The sequence below is a fragment of the Elephas maximus genome, chromosome 13, assembly GCF_024166365.1.
Source record: "Elephas maximus indicus isolate mEleMax1 chromosome 13, mEleMax1 primary haplotype, whole genome shotgun sequence".
In the NCBI taxonomy this organism is placed as follows: Eukaryota; Metazoa; Chordata; class Mammalia; order Proboscidea; family Elephantidae; genus Elephas; species Elephas maximus.
The window spans coordinates 71,328,968-71,350,257 of NC_064831.1; the positions used below are offsets into that span (position 1 = coordinate 71,328,968).

The 21,290-nt window shown below is 40.0% G+C and overlaps 1 protein-coding gene across 3 annotated transcripts in view; it reads left to right on the forward strand.

The window, feature by feature from the left end:
- IL16 (interleukin 16) overlaps window positions 1-21,290 on the forward strand; it is a 134,873-nt gene that overhangs the window by 37,719 nt on the left and 75,864 nt on the right. For 2 of the 3 annotated variants that reach the window (XM_049905270.1, XM_049905271.1), the window contains exon 2: window positions 265-677. In XM_049905270.1, coding sequence (XP_049761227.1) covers window positions 265-677 — 413 coding nt within the window. Of the gene's footprint in view, window positions 1-264; window positions 678-21,290 lie in introns of those variants that run through there. The other variant, XM_049905272.1, reaches the window with a different exon arrangement.

A 21,290-nucleotide genomic window follows, 5' to 3' on the forward strand; every position in this document is an offset into this window, starting at 1 on the left:
TGTAGAATGAGGGTTTGGACAAGAGAGGCTCTGAACACCTGCCAGCTCTTGGGCCAGGCCTCCATGATCCTAGGGGTAGAGGGGCCGTTAACCACGGAATTAACTGAGACCTATGGAGCTGGCAAGCCTGCAGGGCCAGTGACGTTAAAGGATAGTTTCCCCATCTGTCCTGCTCATAGCTCTCTGGCATTCATGGCTCAGTTCCTGGACTCCACTTGTCAGCATCAAGTAACATTGCTTCTCCCTGCTTCCTCTTTCTTCCAGGGACACATGAAGTGGCAACCAAGCCCAATCCTGTCACCACCCAGCAGCCGAGGGCCCGAGATCAGGAAAGGAAGAAGGGCAGCTTTACTGCCTCTCTGAGAATGGAGCCACACAGCCGTTCTGGAAAGAGCAGGAAATCTGCAAAATTCCGGTCCATCTCTCGGTCCCTGATCCTCTGTAATGCTAAGACCAGTGATGATGGCTCTAGCCCTGATGAGAAATATCCCGATCCCTTTGAGATGTCCCTGGGCCGGGGCAAGGAGGGAATTTGCCACTCCTCTGTGCAGCTGGCAGACACGTCAGAGGCTGGGCCCAGCAGCATTCCTGATCTAGCACTGGCCTCTGAGGCTGCAAATCTCCAAGCAGCTGGGAGTGATAGAGGCAAGACCTGTAGAAGGATATTCTTCATGAAGGTATGCTCAAGGTTTGGGGGCTGAAAGAGCCTGCAGGCTGGTTTCTAGTGCTGTGAAATGAAAGTCTTTGAATTCATTTATTCCAAACTCAGGAAGCCACAGAGTTCTAATTTTGAGGAAAAGCAAGGAAAAAGTAGAGGCAGGGCCCACTGGAACTATACCAATAAGGAGAGTAGTGAATCGGGATCAGTTAACACTCCTGCTTGAAATAGGCAGTGAGGCAATGCATAAGCCTGAGGTTAACTTAACCTAGGTCCCTGCTGGAAAATGCCAGGTGCAGTAGGTAAAATGCTGGGGCACTCCCATCTAGAGACAGGCCCTATTGGGCATACCAGGCAGGTCAAATCACACCCAATAGAGAACCTGTTAGAAACAGTCTGATAAGGCCTCAACAGAGGAAGGGGCCTTATGGAAGGCAGGATAAGGAGTATAGCATGAATGGGTTTGCTTCCTGAATGCTGGCTGTGAACATTTTCCAAGTGCCCCCTGCCAATTCCAATGCAGGTGTGGGTGCCGTTGGTGCCAAGTAAAGCCATCAATGAAGAGAGGAGAGAGAAAACTAAGCAGTGTTCTGGGACCTGCCAAAATTCAGTATGTTTTCTTTTCTGTTAGACTGTATTTCTGTTTTGGTTATCTTAACGGGATGGGTATGGCAGGGTACTACCATAACATAGCGGCTGATGAAAGGGCTTTACTCTCCTGTTATTCCTTATCAAGTACCATGCCGGCAGCCTTCTATCAAACAAAGGTGGGATTTCTCAGGGGTTCTAACATCCCTGAACCCTGGATCCAGTGTGGCTCACCCAGTGATGGGTCAAGCCTAAAAAGTTACTCCTGTAGCCGACTGCCAAACCCCACAAGGCACAATTGCACGACTATTAACAGCAAGTAGGGAAGGCATCCCAGTACATTTGGAAGGGGTCAAAGGCCTTTGTACAACTTGCCTCCCTGAGGAGGAAATTCGTTATATTAAAATTATACAATAAACAACATTATGTAATGTTCCGTATCATGTTACGAGGTCAGTCCCCATGGAGGGGATAGCGCCAGTAACCTCCAAACACAAGCAGCTTCTTCGAGAGCCCTGCTCAGCCCTGCTCCATCAGCCATCATGTGACTTCCCTGATATGCCCTGAGCTTGCTCAGTAGGGTAGAATGAGGAGTCAGCAGCCTAAGGGGTTCGATGAACCCGGCCCAGCTCCCACTTTGCCAATCACGATGTGAAAAGTACACAGTCTGCCAACCGAGAATCAAATTTACCAATGACAATATCAATTTACCCAGATGAATGAAATTAAAAAATCATCTCAAGACTCCAGGAGACATCTAGAATGGATTATTCAATTACTTCTATTTAACCGCACAGGCATTTCCTGAGCAGCTACTATGTGCCAGGCACTGTACTGTGGGAGCCAGCCCCTGCCCTCAAAGAGCTTGTTTAAAGTAAGGTAAAATTATGCTCCCAGAAGGATAGAAACAAAGGCTGTAGGAGGCTCAATGGAAGGAGGGAGTGTGTCTCTTAGGGGTGAGAATTGTTCCCTCATTATTCCAGTAACCATTTATGGAGCACCTATCTGTACCAGGCACTGTTCTAGGGACTGAGCAAAACAGACTAAGTCCCTGCCCTCATGCAACTTTTATTCTGGTGGGGGGGGCATAGTTATCAATTAGATAGTGAAGGTCTATGAAGAAATGTCAAGTAGGATAAGGGGATAGAGAGCCATGTGGAAGGGTTACTGTACTGTTGGAAAAGGTGATCACGAAGGTTTCTTTAAAGAAGTAATATTTGAATTTGATCAAAGATTCTGTAGAAGCATCCTGATAAAAAGGGGAAGATACGTGGAACAGAACTTCAGATTCTCATGGAATCCAGACTCCCTGGAGCCATTTGAGGCTGTATAACCCCTCTCAAACAATTGCCTTTAAACCTTAAATGGAGATTACCCCCTGAAGTTACCTTTGAAACCAAGCAATAGTTTAGCTTAATTAGAAAAGAATGTCTGCCTTGAGCATTTAGAGAATTATCTATATGAGATTAAATTGACAACAGCAACTCAAAAGGTTAAATGAGAAGCTTAGATGGTGAAACAAATTGGGAAAGGATATTGAGAAAGGTGACACAGCTTGAAGAATGTAACAAATGTCCCTGAATTGTACATGTAGAAATGGTCGAATTGATGTCTGTTTTGCTGCATATATTTCACACAAAAAAAGAAAGTACTATTGGAACAAGGACCCAAATGAAGCTGAGGCATGAACCATAGGAATGGCTGCAGGAAGAGCATTCAGGCAGAAGGAACAGTGCATGCAAAAATATGAAGAAAAGAACGTGCTTGAGGAGCATCAAGGAGAAAAGCATGCGGTGGAGAAGAGAGGGGAGGATGGGAGAAGATGAAGTAGGGTTGGTAGGCAGGGGTCAGAGCAAGGACTATGAGAACAATTATCAGGACAGGCAAGCCGACTTGGAAGGGGCTTCCTGGAGGTGGTGACTGTGGAAAGCAGGGTGAATTATGGATATCCAAGTAAAAAAGTCAGGGTTGTGGTGAGTGGTGGGAATGGGAGGCAGGGACACAGACAGGGACTCAGAGGTGAGAAAGAGAGTTGTCTTCACTTAGGGTGGAGGTGGGGCGATGTGTACCGTTGAGTCAAGTTTGAGGCAATCGTGGTAAGAACTGGGATGGCAGAGAAGGGGAGCATTTAGTTCAGGACATGAAATTTTTTTTTTTCCTTTTTAAGGCACACAGATAATCCTTAGCAATCCATCAATGAGTTCTAAGCAAGTGAGGTTTTCAGCTGGGCAGGTCCGGTATCCAAGGTGCTAGATCTCCAAGGTCAAAGGTGACAGCTGGTCCCAATATCCTTTCCCGAGGAGCCTCAGAGGATGTGATAATCCATCCTCCACTTCTCCCTTCTCTGCCCTGAGCTCCCTCCCTGCCTCCCCTTACCAGAGCAACATATGCCCAGCGTGACTCAGTCGGCCCAGACGGACTTCCCAGCCTCCAGCAATACCATGGTTACACTGATTTCAAAACAACATCTGGAATCAGACCTTGTGACATCAGCCTCTCCTCTAGAAACACCTAATATAAAAATTAAAGAAAAGGAAGTTAAATAAACAGCCAACTTAAAAAAAAAAAAAAAAGGCCTTATTGGACGGCTTGTGTTTGGCAGAACAAGGACTGACGAAGCCACTGCCCGGTGAGGTGCCAAATCTGGGCGCCGATGTGCAGAACCTGAAGTAAGCAACTGAAGCTGTGTTGTGCCTTCAGGTGCCCAGGGGCTCCTTCTTCGGGGGGAGCGTCCAGACTCGGGCAGATAAATTCAGGTTGGAGAATGCTCCAAGTCAGACTCCCTGAACACAACGAACAGACATACAAATCTCAGCTTAGCAGGCCTAGAAATTTATAAGCAGGAAATGCATGAACTCACTGGATATTCCAGACCCACTGTCTGGCCCATTAACCTGTTTCCAAATGGGAAGTGTTTTTTAAAAAGTGCCCTTTAGGCGGGGGTTTGGGGACTATGGCTTAAGGAGACTTCTAAGTCAACTGGCGAAATAACACTATTATGAAAACATTCTGCATCCCACTTTGAAATGTGGCATCTGGGGTCTTAAATGCTAACAAGCGGCCATCTAAGATGCATCAATTGGTCTCAACCCACCCGGATCAAAGAAGAATGAAGAACACCAAGGTCACACGACAACTATGAGCCCAAGAGACAGAAAGGGCCACATGAACCAGAGACTTACATCATCCTGAGACCAGAAGAACTAGATGGTGCCTGGCCACAACCGATGACTGCCCTGACAGGGAGCACAGCAGAGAACCCATGAGGGAGCAGGAGATCAGTGGGATGCAGACCCCAAATTCTCATAAAAAGACCAGACTTAATGGTCTGACTGAGACTAGAGGAATCCCGGCGGTCATGGTCCCCAAACCTTCTGGTGGCCCAGGACAGGAACCATTCCCGAAGACAACTCATCAGACATGGAAGGGTAGGAGAGAGATGCTGATGAAGAGTGAGCTACTTGTATCAGGTGGACACTTGAGACTGTGTTGGCATCTCCTGTCTGGAGGGGAGATAGGAGGGTAGAGAGGGTTAGAAACTGGCAGGAGAGTTAGGGGGAGAGTAAGTGGGAGTATGGAGTAAGGTGTATATAAGCTTATATGTGACAGACTGACTTGATTTGTAAATGTTCATTTAAAGCTCAATAAAAATTATTAAAAAAAAAAAAAGTGCCCTTTAAATAGGTTGCTGAGGCCAAAGAGAAGGAAGCTCAGTGAGTTGGAACTAAAGGTCAACCAAGCTCGCCTTGTCTTCCCTGTTCCCCTGTCTCTCCTCTCCTTTCTTGCTGTGGCTCCACACATTGCCAAAGCACCTGCTAGGAGCTAGCCTCTGGGGATAAAGAAACAAATTTGATACCGTGTCTTCCCTTAGGGAACTTGACATCTAGTGAAGGGGACAAGAGTAAGGATAATCAGTTCTGTCCCTGGCTTTGCTTGTTCAGAGTCCCACGGAGAGGGTGAGTTGTTTTTGTTGTTGTGTGCCGTTGAGTCCATTCCAACACACAGGGACTCCATGTGACACAGGAGAACTGCCGCATAGTGTTTTTGTGGCAATAATCTTCATGGAAGCAGATCCCCAGGCCTTTCTTGAGTGGAGCCGCTGGGTGTATTCAAACCAGCAACCCTTAGGTTAGCAGCTGAGGGCTTAATATTCGCATCACCAGGGCTCCTTAGAGGATGAGTAGTAGGGGAAATATATCCTATGAGGAGCCTGCTAACCAGTAACCATTTGCTGTCAAGTTGATTCTGACTCATGGCGACCCCTTGTGTATCAGAGTAGAACTGTGCTCCGCGGGGTTTTCAGTGGCTGATTTTTCAGAAGCAGATCACCAGGCCTTTCTTCTGAGGTCCCTCTGGAAGGATTCAAACCTCCAGACTTTCAGTTAGCAGCCAAATGTGTTAACTGCTTGCGCTCCCAGGGAGCCTGCTAAGTTACGAGTACAGCAGTAATGTGACTTATGCCCTAATTTATGGGACTTCCCTAGAGGGCAATGGATTCATCTAAATTACCGAGAAATCGAAGCAATCTAAGAAACAAGCGGAATGAGCTTGGGCCAAGCTGAAGTCCCACCTGTCTACCCCTCCATGAAGCTCACGTGGCCAATGGGCATAGGCAGTGCTTCCCTGGAGAGTGCAGGAGGGCTTCAGAGAAGGGGGTGTGCAGGTGGGGGTGGAGGTGAAAATGCAAAGGGCGGTGGTCGGGGGAGGGAGAAAGAAAAAAGGTGGTGAGGGTGAGTGGGAGACACTCTCCACAAGTTGAGACTGGTCCCAGACTTACTAGACTGCCTTTAAAGACGTCATGGTCCACCCTAAGGTATTTTCCATGTTTCTCCTAGAAGCTTTGTTGTTTTTTTCCTTTGCATTTGGATCTTTCATTCATATGAAATTGATACTTATATATATTGTGAGGTAGAGGCTATCTTTTCCTATGAGGGTATCTAATTCAGCCAGGTCCAGTGTTTAAAAAGTCTGCCCACTGCACGGAGGTATCACCTTTTTCATGAGTCAGATGACCATTAAGTGTGTGTCTACTTCTGGTCTCTTCATTCTGGTCCATTAGTCTTTTTTTTCCCCCTTCTAACCTTGCACTAACACCACAGTCTTACTCACTGTAGCTTTATAATAAGTTTTTTGATACCTGGAAATTCAAGTCCACCAGCACTGTTCTTCAAATTAGACTTGGCCATTCTGTTGGAATTTTTATTGGTAATTGCACTGAATCTGTAGTTCATTTTGAGTAGATCTGATATCTTTACAATGTTGAATCTTCCAATCCATTTACAAGACAAATTCCTCCAAAGTTTGATCAGAATTTTTGGTTTGTTTGTCAGTCTATACAAACATGCCATTTAAAAAAAATCAGCTGTATTTCTTCCTTTCCAATTTTATACTTTTTTTTTTTACTCTATTTCAGTTGCTAAGACCTACAGCACAATGTTAAATAGAAGTGGTAATATCAGGCTATCTTGTCTCATTCCTGACTGCAAGGGGAAAGTTTCATTATTTTACCAATAAGTATGATGTTTGCTGTAGTTTTTTTTTTTTTTTTTTTTTGTAAATACTGTCTTAGCTATCTAGTGCTGCTATAACAGAAATACTTCAAGTGGATGGCTTTAACAAGGAGAAATTTATTCTCTCACAGTCTGAAAAAAAAAAAAAGCCAAACCTGTTGCCATCAAGTTGATTTCAACTCATAGCAACTCTATAGGACAGAGTAGAACTGCCCTGTTGGGTTTCTGATGAGTGGTTGGTGGATTTGAACTGCAGACCTTTTGGTTGGCAGCTTGAGCTCTTAACCACTGCACCACCAGGGCCTCACAGTCTAGGAGGCTAGAAATCCAAATTCAGGGTGCCAGCTCTGGGGCAAGGCTTTCTCTCTCTGTCGGCTCTTGGGGGAGGTCCTTGTTATCAATCTTCCTCTGGTCTAGGAGCTTCTCTGCACAGGGACCCCTCTCCCAGAGGGCGCACTCCCCTCCCTTTTCTTCATTCTTGGTGGTAGGAGGTCCCACTCTTCTTGGTCTGCTTCTCTCTTTTATATCTCAAAAGAGATTGACTCAAGATACAACCTAATCCTGTAGATTGAGTCCTGCTTTATTAACATAACTGCCTCTAGTGCTGCCTTATTAACATCATAGAGGTTAGGATTTACAACGCTTAGGATAATCATATCAGATCACAAAATGGTGGACAACCACACAATATTGAGAATCATGGCCTAGCCAAGTTGGCACGCATTCTTGGCGGACACGATTCAATCCATAACAGATACCCTTACTGGAGTAAAGAAATCTCTCTCTATTTGTAGTTTACAAGGAGGTGTGTTCTCTCCACACCTCCCCTGAATTTGTGAATTTTATCTAATGATTTTTTCTGCATTTATTGAGATGATCATGTGGATTTTTCTACTTTATTCTTGTAAATGTGGTGAATTACCTTGACAGATTTTTAATTTTTGATGTTCAAATAACCTTGTATTCCTGGAATTAACCCAACTTAGTTTTTTTTTTTTTTTAGTTATAATATAATATATTAATGTAACTCTGAACTTGATATGCTCATGTTTTGATTGTGATTGTTGCATTTGTGTTTGTGAGAGAGACTGACCTAAAATTTTCCTTTCTTGTAATGTCTTTGTCTGGTTTTCATATTGTGAGTATGTTGACCTCATAAGTAACCTAGGAAGTGTTTCCTTTTTTCTGTTCTCTGGAACAGAGTGACTGTTATTGGTGCTATATTTTTTAAATGGTTGGAATAATTCAACTATAAGCCACTCTTGAAAATTTCTTTGTAGAAGTTTTTAATTACCATTCAATCTATTTAATAGATACAAAACCGTTTACATTTTTAATTTCTTCTTGTGTCAGTTTTAGCAAGTTGCATTTTTTTCTAGGAATTTCTTTCATCTGAATTTTCAAATTTGTTAGCATAAAGTTGTTCATAAAATTTTCTTATTAGATTTTTAACTGAAATTTTATTGAGATAATTTAACATTTACATGATGTTGTAAAGAATAATAGAGACATACCTTGTCCCTTTCCCAATTTCCCCCAATGGTAACATTTTTTAAAACTGTGGTACAACGTCCCAACCAGCATATTGATATTGATATAATCCATTAATCTTACACAGATTTACCCAATTTTACTTATGCTCCTTTGTGCATGTGTATGTACCTTTTAAAATATTGTTGGAACTGTAGTGATGCCCATTTTTCATTCCTGGTATTGATACTTTCTTTTTTTCTCTTTTTAAAATTTTCTGTCATTCTGGAGATGTATCAATTTTATGTCTTTTCCAAGAACAAGATTTTGTTTTTTCTTTGTTCTACATTTTTTATTTAATTAGTTACTGCTCTTATTATTTTCTTTCTTCTACATTCTTTTTTTTTTTTATATATATTCTTTAACTTTCTCTTTTTCTAGCTTTTTGAGATAGATGTTTAGGTAACTGATTTTCAACTCTTCTTCTTTTCTAGTAAATTCAAGGCTATAAATTGCCCTCTAAGTTTAGAAGCTTCAGTAGTTTATTTACATATTTTACATTATCTTCCTATTGTGATTTCTTCTTTGACTCATGGGTTATTTAGAAATATATTGTTTAATTTCCAGGCAGTGGAGAATTTTCTAGTTTGTTCTCATTCTCTCTCTTTCTCTTCCTGGATTAATTATTCTGTGGCCAGAGAACACACTCTGAATGATTTTAATTATTAGAAATTTGTTGAGGCAGAATGTATATTCTGCTGTTGTTGGGATGCAGTGCCCTATATATGTCTTTTAGGGCAAGTTTGATAATCATGTTTTCCGGGTCTTTTTAAATCTTTACTGATTCTGTTTCTCTTAGTTACTGAGAGAAGTGATTGTAGATTTGTCTGCTTCTCCTTTGTGTTCTGCCAGTTTTTGCTTTATATATTGTGAAGCTCTATTTCTTTTGTGCATAGACATTTAGAGTTTTTTACATTTTTCTGGTGGATTAACGCTTTTATGATTTTGAATTATCTCTCTTTTGTTTAATGATGAGTTTTGGTGAACAATTATCTGATACTAGCCTAGCATCACCTAGTGTGTTTTGGTTAGCGTTTGCATGGCATCTCTTTTTTCCTCCTTTTACCTTCAATCTGTTTGCATATATTTGAAGTGTGCCTTGACAAGCAGTATAAAAAGCATAAAAAGTATAAAAGCAGTTTAGATTATTTTTCTCCTGTTCTTACAATCTTTGTCTTATAATTGTGGGTATTAATACTGTTTACATTTAGTGTAATTTCAGATGTATTTGGGTCTATACTTACTCTCTTGTTATTTGGTTTCTAGTTGTTCTGAGCGCTTTACATTCTGTTTTCTCTTTCTTTTTGCCTTCTTTTGGATTAATGTATTTTTCTACTACTCCATTTCCCCTTCTATTAGCTTGTTAGTTATTATTATTAACTATTCTTTTAATCATAAAAAAAATAACATGTGCTATTCATGCATTAGTGTCTCAAGTAAATTGGTACCGGAAAGTAGTAATACTTTCCAGACAATGCTAACACCTTAAAACACATAACTTCACCTAGAACACATAACGCTCACTTTTTCTGCATTTTAATTCTACATAATTTCATGCATTTTAATTCTACTATATTTAGAACCTGAGAATATATAATTATTGTTCTGTACAGTCAATGGTCACTCACATTAGTTCACATGTTTACCCTTTCCGTTATTCTTCATTCCTTCCTGTATTTCTATGTTCCTCACTGGGATCACTTTCTTTCTGCTTGAAGCAGGCCTACCTCTAATCTAACATGGGCAAGACCTGGGGCAAGAATACAAATAGACACCTACATGTCAAATGTCTAAATATTTAAAAGGCATACACCAAGTCAAAAATATGTTGAAAAAACATATCTGTTCTATCCTCCTATCTTGACAAATACACATGGATAATAATTTGGATAAACCTGTTGAAAACCAAACCCCTTGCCATCGAGTCAATTCTGGCTCATAGCGACCCTATAAGACAGAAGTAGAACAGCTCCATAGAGCTTCCAAGGAGCAGGTGGATTTGAACTGCCAACTTTTTGGTTAGTAGCCGTAGCACTTAACCACTATGCCACCAGGGTTTCCGATAACTTAGCTAGCCGAGCTCAAATAAGTTCTTGGACTCCTCGGAGTGTTACCCTGAAATGTGGTGGCACAGGGAGAGCCATTCCCTGGCCACGGTTGCCATTATTTTGTTACTCCTAGCACTGTCCATTCCGCTAAGGGGTCTTACATGCAAGCTTGTGGACACCTGCACATTCTCTGATCACCTCCCATCATCCCCCAGCAAACAGTTCCTCTGAGACCCTTTTGACCCAGGCCTGTGCACACCAGTGGTATGATTTATTCTTGATAAAATGGACCCAAAAAAGAGACTGGGTTGGGGCATGACCTCCCTGCATTCAACCTGATGCCTTCCACCTGCATTTGTTTCTCCATGTTTCTCTAGCTAAATATTAGCAGAATAGCAAATGGGCTTAAAGTCTTATCTATGTTCATTCACCTGGAGCTAGCATTCTTTTTTACGACACTGTGGGATGCAGAACTAGATGAGATCAGCAACTGGTGTATAGTAATAGCTCTATAAATATTTGTTGAAAGAATGGTTGTGTAAATGGGTATAATGGGGCCACCCTTAAGACAGTAAGTCTATTGACATAGCCAATGCTTGCGTTGGCTTTTTGAGCCAGCACATGAGTTAACAATGGGCGTTGCTTTGGTTATGCCCACTGGCTGGGGTCTGGAGTCCCTGGTCAAAGGCAGCCGCAATGAGTCCAGAGATGCAGGAGGTCCTCTCTGTGGGCTTGTCCTCCTAAAAGGACGCAAAATGCTTTTATCCGTGTGGGAATGCATCTGTAGGGTGGAAAATCCTGCTTTTCTTTAAAAATTCAAAATATTGGTTAGGCAAAGTTACCACGCATGGAGTGTGACTCAGGATATAATGAGGTCGGATCAACCGTCTGAATCTTGGGCATGTGCAGTGGGTGGAGAGAGGCTGGCCAAGGCCTTACTTGAGCAGACAAGTTCCTTCGTTTTGCCGCCTGTGAGCAGCTCACCCTGTGGCTTTGAGGCCAGGCTTCCTTGGTGAGTGGGAAACCCAATCCTTTGGCCTGTTGCCTCTTCCTGCCACAGAAGAGCAGCTTGTAGAGGCTGAGAACAGCAACTGGGAGGGAAGCTGGGGGCTCCAGGACTCCCACGGAGCTAGCCGCATCCCCTGTATGTGGGGGGCAGGCTAGGCAGGGAGGTGAGGGTGGTCCATATGCAGGAAACTGGGAGGGGCTGCCCACAGGTATGATTAATGTTTACTCGCTGACTATCTCTCAAACGCCATATGATTTCTGGTTGCTGTTTGCATTGCCAGGAGACATTCTGGGAGCTATTTTCCAGGAAACTGGTTTTATAAGTTGGTCTTTTGCATCTCATTAGTTCTGGAAGGATGCCATTTGGTTAGTGAAGAAAGGGTGGGTGTAAAGAATCAGGAGAATAAAAGAAACTGGGGAGAAATAATGAATCGTCTATCTTTCCAACTGTACTTCTCAGTATGGTCCTTCATATACCCACAGGTGCCTCAGAAGACAGGCCTGGCCATCTGCTTCTGAAAGGTCACAGCCTTGAAAACCCTACGGAACAGTTCTATTTGGCACACATAGGGTTGACATGAGTCAGAATCGACAGCAACTAACAACAACAGCGTATACATTACAGCTTGACTAGGCTGCTCCCTGTTCTTTGGGTGTGCTGACTGGTTACTGCCTCCAAGTCTTTGCTCTTGCTGCTACCTCCACCTGGAATATCTTCCTCACTTTCATCCTCATGAACCAAATCTTAGTCTTCCTCTAGGCCCAGCTTCAGTGGAACATCTGCCCTGAAGCTTTTCCTGATCCCCCCCTCATCTTTCTTCTCCCACCTCTTCCTTCTCCCATTCTTAGCTGACGCCATCTTCTCCTTCTGGATTCCTAGGGCATACTGTGTCTACTTATTTTAGTACTGTAATTTATCACCCAAACCCAAATTTTGTGTGTTCCCACTGAAGAATGAATTCTATGTGCTAGCCATAGGTCACTGTATCAGTTTATGTTTCTACTGCCAACTTAGGAGAATGTTTGGAAATGTTTTAAAGGCTACGTGATATTCAATCACAGGAATGTATCAAAATTTAATTTTCAGGATTAAAAGTATTTTATTAAATATTGAGTATATAAAATTATATATATTATATATAGGCATCTATATGTGTATATATATTCAAATGTATATGTGTGTGTATACATATGTATACGCATACATCCACTCTTCACTTATATACTCCCACTTTTCACTTATTGACATGGTTAAATTCCAAAGAAAAAATTGGTGTTACGTGAAAATGGAGGATGACTACATCAGACCACAAAAAATGGAGGATGAGTACATCATTGTATAACTGTCAGATTACATCATTACATAACTGCCAAATTACATCATTACACAACTGCCAAATTACATTGTTACATAACTGCCAAATTACATCATTACATAACTGCCAAACCACTGAGAAGCATGGTCCAGCCAAGTGGACACGTAACCTTAGCCATCACAGCCAGTGTTACTATGTCCTCACATCTAGGCATTTGTTACTGCCAGATGTACATTGTTAATGTGCAAAATAGTCAGATAATAGAATTTTTACTATTACTGTAAATGTGAAATGTTGAATAACGAGATAATAGGTAAGTGAGGAGTAGGTATATATATATATACGTATGGAAACTTGGTGGCTTAGTGATTAAGAGCTCAGCTGCTAACCAAAAGGTCAGCAGTTCAAATCTACCACCCACTCCTTGGAAACCCTATGGGGTAGTTCTGCTTTGTCCTATAGAGTTGCTATGAGTTGGAACCAACTCGATGGCACCTAACACAACAAATATATGTGTGTATATATGTATAAAATATATATATAAACCCCAAACCAAACCAAACCCACTACCGTCGAGTCGATTCTGATTCATAGCGACCCTAGAGGACAGAGTAGAACTGCACCGTAGAGTTTCCAAAGAGCGCCTGGCAGATTTGAACTGCCGACCTTTTGGTTAGCAGCTGTAGCACCTAACCACTATGCCACCAGGGTTTCCATATATATATTTATGTATATATAAATGTATATATAAATAGTCTCTCTCTGTACACTCTAAGGAGTCCTGGTGGCACAACAGTTAAGGACTGAGCTGCTAACTGAAAGTTTGGTGGTTCTAATCCATTCAGAGGCTCCACTGAAAAAAGACCTGGTGATCTGCTTCTGTAAAGATTATAGTCAATAAAATCCTGTGGAGCAGTCCTACGGTGCAACACATGGTGTTGCCATGAGTTGGAACTGACTTGATAACAACGGATTTGGGTTTTTTTTTTTTTTTTGATTAATGTTTGCATGATGTATCTTTTTTTATTCTTTTACTTTCAATTACCTGTGTCATAATGTTTGAAGTGATTTTCTTTAACTGCTATATTTAGACTATTTACATTTAAAGTAATTATTGATATGTTAGGGCTTAAGTCCATCATTTTGTTATTTGTTTTCTCCATTTTTTTTTTTTTGCCTTCCTGTGAATACTGCAAAGTACATTTTTTAGAGTTCTATAGGAACTGGTGGTGCAGTGGTTAAGAACTCGGCTACTAACCAAAAGGTTGGCAGTTTGAATCCACCAGCTGCTCCTTGGAAACCCTATGCACCACTTTTACTCTGTCCTATAGGGTTGCTGTGAGAAGGAATCGGGTTTTGGTTTTGGTTTTTATCTTGACTTACTAATTTATGTTTTTGAGTATATTGCATTGTATGGTATTACCATGTGCATTCGTGTTATGAATTGTGCCCCCCAAGAAGATAACTTCAAGTCCGAACCCCCAGTACCTGTGGATGTGGTCTTACTTGGAAATAGCATCTTTGCAGATGTAATTAATCAACATGAGGTCATACTGGTGTAGGGTGGGTCCTTAATCCAATATGACTGAAGTCCTTATTAAAAGAGAAGAGACAGACAGATACAGAAAATGCCGTGCAAAGACACAGACACAGAGGGGAGACCATCATGTGAAGATGGAGGCAAAGATAGAAGTGATGCTACCACAAGCCAAGGGATGCCTGAGATCACCAGAAACTGGAAGAGGCCAGGATGGATTTTCCATCAGAGCCTTCAGAGAGAGCATGGCCCTGCTGACACCTTGGTTTTGGACTTCTAGTCTTCAGAACTGTGAGAGAATAAATTTCTGTTGTTTTAAGCCACCCAGTTTGTGGTACTTTATTATAGCAGCCCTCAGAAACTAATACATAACTTATCACAGCCTCTTGGTGTTGATTTTACCACTTTGAGTTAAGTTTAGAAGCCTACCTTATTTTGATGTTCTTTATCCACCCCACTTCTTAAATATACTTGTCTTACGTATTTCTTCTACATCCACTGAGCACCACATCTGATGGTGTTATAACTTTTGCTTCAACCATAAAATATGACGAAAGAAAGTCATGAGGGGAAAGATAGTCTATTATGTTTACTTCTATCTTTACATTCTATTCTTCTTTCCTTTCTGAAGGTCCCAAACTTCTGCTATCATTTATTTCTGTTTGGAAAGCTTCCTTTAGCCATTCTTTAGGGGTAGGTCTGCTAGAAACAAATTGTCTTAGCTTTCATTCACCTGGGAATATTTTTATTTTCTCTTCATTCCTGAACGGAGAGTTTCAAGGGATATAGGACTCCTGGTTGGCAATCTGCTCTTTCATCTTCACAAGTTCTTTACATCATCACACTTTAAAATTTTTTTCCACTCTGGCTGGGGGCTATTAAATTGTGTCTCATTTTTCCCAAAAAGTTTTACAGTTTTACATTTTACCTTAAGTCCATTATGAGTTAATTTTTAAATAAGGTGTGAGACTTAGTCTGAAGTTTTTTTTGCCTATGGGTGTTGTTTTGCTGAAGATCATTCAAAAGTGGTTGCAGCATACATCAACAGGAAACTGCCAGAAGTTCAGGCTGGATTCAGAAGAGGACGTTGAATGAGGGATATCATTGCTGTTGTCAAAAGAATCTTGGCTGAAAGCAGAGAATACCAGAAAGATGTTTACCTGTGTTTTATTGACTATCCAAAGGCATTCAGCTGTGTGGATCATAAAAATTGTGGATAACATTTCGAAGGATGGGAATTCCAGAACACTTACTTGTGCTCATGAGGAACCTGTAAGTAGACCAAGAGGCAGTGATTTGAATGGAACAAGGGGATACTGTGTGGCTTAAAGTCAGGAAAAGTGTGCGTCAGGGTTGTATCCTTTCACCATACTTATTCAATCTGTATGCTGAGCAAGTTATTCGAGAAACTGGACTATATGAAGAAGAATGTGGCATCAGTATTGGAGGAGGACTCATTAATAACCTGTGTTATACAGATGGAAACCCTGGGGGCCTAGTGGTTAAGAGCTACAGCTGCTAAACAAAAAAGGTTGGCAGTTTGAATCCATCAGGTGCTTCTTGGAAACTTTATAAGGCAGTTTGCCTCAGTCCTCTAGGGTCGAATTGGAGTCAACTCGATGGCAATGGGTTTTTTTTTTTTTTTTTTTGGTTAATTCAAATGACACAACCTTGCTTGCTGAAAGTGAAGAGGACTTGAAGCACTTACTGATAAAGATTAAAGACTACAGCCTTCAGTATGGATTGCACCTCAACATAAAAAAATAAATAATTTTTATTTTACAACATAAAGAACACAAAAATCCTCACAACTGGACCAATAAACAACATCATGATAAACAGAGAAAAGATTGAAGTTGTCAAGAATTTCTTTTTATTTGGATCCACAATCAAAACCCATGGAAGCAGCAGTCACAAATTAGATGACGTATTATGTTGAGGAAATCGGCTGCAAAAGATTGCCTTACAGTGTTAAAAAGCAAGGATGTCATTTGGTTTGCCTGACTCAAGCCATGGTGTTTTCAGTTACCTCATATGCATGTGAAAGCTGGACAATGAGTAAGGAAGACCAAAGAAGAATTGACACCTTTGAATTATGGTGTTGGTGAAGAATATTGACTATACCATGGACTGCCAGAAGAACAAACAAATGTGTCTTGGAAGAAGTACAGCCAGAATGCTTCTTAGACACAAGGATGATGAGACTTCATCTCATGTACTTTGAACATGTTATCAGGAGGGACCAGTCCCTGGGGAAGGACATCATGCTTGGTAAAGTGGAGGATCAGCAAAAGGAAGAAGACCCTCAATGAGATGTATTGACACAGTGGCAACAATAATGGGCTCAAGCATAACAAGGATTGTGAGGATGGCACAGGACCGGGCAGTGGTTCGTTCCATTGTCCATAGGGTTTCTATGAGTCGGAATCAAGTCAATGGCACCTAACAACAGCAATGGATGTCTAGTTGCAGCATTTTTTGAAAAGGTTATCTTCTTCCCATTGAATTGCTTTTGCACTGTTGTCATAAATCAGAGGGTACACTTTTGTGGGTCCGTTTCTGAGTCTACATTCTGTTTCACTGACCTATGTGTATATCCCTCCCCCAGTACTATACAGTCTTGATTACTGTATCTGTATAATAAACCTTGAAATCAGGTAGACTGGTTCCTCTCACTTTATTCTTCTTTTTCAAAATTGTTTTAGTTATTCTAATTCTTTTGCCTTTCCATAAAACTTTTAGAGTAATTTTGTCTCTATGTACAAAAATTCTTGCTGATATTTTGATAGGAACCGCAGTTAAGCCTGTGTATCAAATCTGGGGAAAAGTGACATCTTCACTATGGTACATCTTTTGTTCCATGAATATGGTATGTCTCCCCATTTATTTAGATCTTTGATTTCTTTTGTGAGTGTTTTGTTGTTTGTAGTATAAAAGTTCCGTGCATGTTTCATTAGAATTACACCTAAGTATTTGCGTGCATGAGTGATTGTAAATGGTATCCATTTTAAGTTTAGTGTCCATGTGTTCATTGCCACTACAGGCTGTCCCTGACTTATGACATATTCAAGTTATGATGAACCACATTTACAACTCTCCTCTTTTTTTTGTACATCTTATTGTTAGTAACATGTACTACATACAATGTTGTAGCACGTAATTTGCTGATGTTTTCATTCTCAGATGTAATGTTTCCAACCCCCAAAGACAAATAAAGATTGAATTTATAAATAATAAAAGGCAATAATAATGAAAACTTTAAAAAAAATGTATTTGGCTTATGTTAGAACCAACTTATCACAGAGTTGTTGTTGGAACAGAACCCTGTTGTAAGTTGGGGACTACTATAGATAGAAATACATTGATTTTTATACTGCGAATCTGTTTATAATATCCTGTTATTATTTTTTAAATCTTTACCACATCTGTAAGTATGTTTCCTTTTCATCCTTTGTGTTATTTGTGTTTTTTCTTAATTAATTTTGATGGAGTTTCATCTAAATTTAAAATCTTTTCACCAAACCAACTTTTAACTTTGTCAGTCCTCCTATTTTATGTTTATTTTTATTTCATTAATTTTGTTTTGATCTTTATTATTTTCTCTTTTCTATTTTCTTTGGTGATCAACTCATTAAGTTCCAGCCTTTTTTCTTTTTTAATATAAGCCTTAAGGCTATGACTTTTCCTCTAAGTACTGCTTTATCTTGAGCCACATTCCACAAGATTCTATATGTAGATTTTCATTAAAGCCCAGTCGTAAACTCTTTTTAATTTCCATTATAATTTCTTCTTTGACCCATGAGTTATTTAGAAGTGTTTCTTAATTTTCAAACGTATGGATTTTTTTCTATTTATCTTTTAAAAAAACTTTTTTATTTTGAAATAATTATAGGTTCACAGGAAGTTGCAAAGATAGTACAAAGGGATCCCGTGTACCCTCTATTCAGTTTTCCCCAATGGACATGTCTTACATTACTATAGTACAACATCAAAACCAGAAAACTGACGTTAGTCCAATGTATGTGATCGTTCTATGGCATTTTATTACATGCGTAGATTCAGGTAACCATCACCTCTGTCAAGACACAGAACTATTCCATTGCCACAAAGACCTCCCTCATGCTGCCCCTTTGTAGTCACATTCACCCCCTCACCCCACCATCCTAACCCCTGGCAACCACTATCTGCTTTCTATCTCTCCAGATATTGTTTTTTAAAACACTTTATAATTAACTGCATTTTTGTCAGAGATGTATCAGTTTCTTAGGGAGATCAGTTTCAAATCTCATACTAGATTTTTCTTTGATTTATGTCAGTCAAATTTTGGTGCTATGTTGTGCTGAAAAGGCATAAACAAGTTTAGAATTGTTATATCTTCCTCACAATTTAAATCAGTTGTCATTATATAGTGATTTTCTTTACTGCTATTAAATTTTTTTGCTCAAAATCTATTTTGTCTATTTATAAAGTAACAGCAGTGTTATTTTGATTAGCATTTGTCTGATCAAACTATCTATCTAGTTTTTATTTTTTTCAGTTACACACACACACGGTTTTTATTTTTTTTAACCTTTTTGTACTCATGTTTTAAATGTATCTTTCTATATCTGATGGAAACCCTGGTGGTGTAGTGGTTAAGATCTATGGCTACTAACCAAAAGGTCAGCAGTTTGAATCCACCAGGTGCTCCTTGGAAACTCTATGAGGCAGTTCTACTCTGTCCTATAGGGTCACTATGAGTAGCAATCGATTCAACAGCAATGAGTTTTATATCTGACATTCTGACAATCTTTGTCTTTTAGCAGGGTCATTTAGACTTTTTAAAAAGTTATGCACACACACTGTACGTATTTGTAAAATTATCTATTTTTCCTGTTTTTTTCCTCTGCTTTCTTGTCTTTTTAGTGATTATATGTTCTCATTCTCTTTCCCCTTCTCTATTCACTCTGAGTTTATAACTCTATTTCTGTTATTGTATGGTTGACCCAGAAAATTTGATGTACACATTCAGGTTTTCAAGATACAAAACGTGTCAGTTAATCTTGAAGAGGAAATCACCAAATCAATACCATTTACAGTAGCCCCCAAGAAGATAACATAAAAAAAAAAAGAAGATAACATACTTAGGAATAAATCTAACCAGAGATGTAAAAGACCTATACAAAGAAAACTCTAAGACACTACTAAGAGAAACCAAAAGAGACCTACATAAGTGGCAAAACATATCTTGCTCATGGATAGGAAGACTCAACGTTATAAAAATGTCTATTCTACCCAAAGTGATCTATAGATACAATGCAATCCTGATCCAAATACCAGTGACTTTTTTTGATGAGATGGAGAAACAAATCACCAACTTCATATGGAAGGGAGAGAGGCCCTGGATAAGTAAAGCATTAATTAAAAAGAAGTATAAAGTGGGAGACCTCACACTACCTGATTTTAGAACATATTAGACTGCCACAGTAGTCAAAACATCCTGGTACTTGTACAACAACAGATACATAGGCCAATGGAACAGAATTGAGAATCCAGACATAAACGCATTCACATATGAGCAGCTGAAATTCGACCAAGGCCCAAATGCAGTTAAATGGTGGAAAAGACAGTCTCTGTAACAAATGGTGCTGGCGTAACTGGATATCCATCTGCAAAAAAATGAAACAAGACCCATACCTCACACCATTCACAAAAACTAACTCAAAATGGATCAAAGACCTAAATGTAAAATCTAAAATGATAAAGATCATGGAAGAAAAAATAGGGACAATGCTAGGAGTCCTAATACATGGCATAAACAGTATACAAAACATTACTAACAATGCAGAAGAGAAACCAGATAACTGGGAGCTCCTAAAAATCAAACACCTATGCTCATCCAAAGACTTCACCAAAAGAGTAAAAAGATTACCTACAGATTGGGAAAAGGTTTTTAGCTATGACATTTCTGATTAGCGTCTAATCTCTAAAATCTGCATGATACTGCAAAAACTCAACAACAAAAAGACGAATAACCCAATTAAAAAATAGACAAAGGATATGAGCAGCACTTCACCAAAGAAAACATTCGGGTGGCTAACAGATACATGAGGAAATGCCCATGATCATTAGCCATTAGAGAAATGCAAATCAAAACTGCAGTGAGATTCCGCGATGGGCATTAATCCAAAAGACACAAAACAGTAAATGTTGGAGAGGTTGTGGAGAGACTGGAACACTTATACACTGCTGGTGGGCATGTAAAATGGTACCATCACTTTGGAAATCGATTTCGTGCTTCCTTAAAAAGCTAAAAATAGAACTACCATATGATCTAGCAATTCCACTCCTTGTAATATATCCTAGAGAAATAAGTCTTTACACAAACAGATCTATGCACACCCATGTTCATTGCAGCATTGTTTACAATAGCAAAAAGATGGAAGCAACCAAGGTGCCCATCAATGGATGAATGGATAAATAAATTATGGTATGTTCACACAATGGAATACTATGCAAGGATTAAGAACAATGATGAATCTGTGAAACATCTCATAACATGGAGGAATCTGGCATTATGCTGAGTGAAATTAGTCAGCTGCAAAAGGACAAATGTTGTATAAGACCACTATTATAAGAACTCTAGATAAAGTTTAAACACAGAAGAAAATGTTCTTTGATGGTTATGAGGGTTTAGAGGAAGGGCGAGGGATATTCACTAACTTGATAGTAGACAAGAATTATTTTAGGTGAAGGGAAGGGCAACGCACAACACAGGAGAAGTCAGCACAACTGGACTAAACCAAAATCAAAGAAGTTTCCTGAATATAACAAAATGCTTTGAAGGCCAGAATAGCAGGGATGAGGGTCTGGGGACTATGGTTTCAGGGGACATCTAGGTCAATTAGCATAAGAAAATGTATTAAGAAAATGTTCTGCATCCCACTTTGGTGAGAGGTGTCTGGGGTCTTAAATGTTAGCAAAAGGCCATCTAAGATGCATCAATTGGTCTCAATCTACCTGGAGCAAAGGAGAATGAAGAACACCAAAGACATATGGTAAAGATGAGCCCAAGAGACAGAAAGGGCCACATAAACCAGAGACTTCATCAGCCTG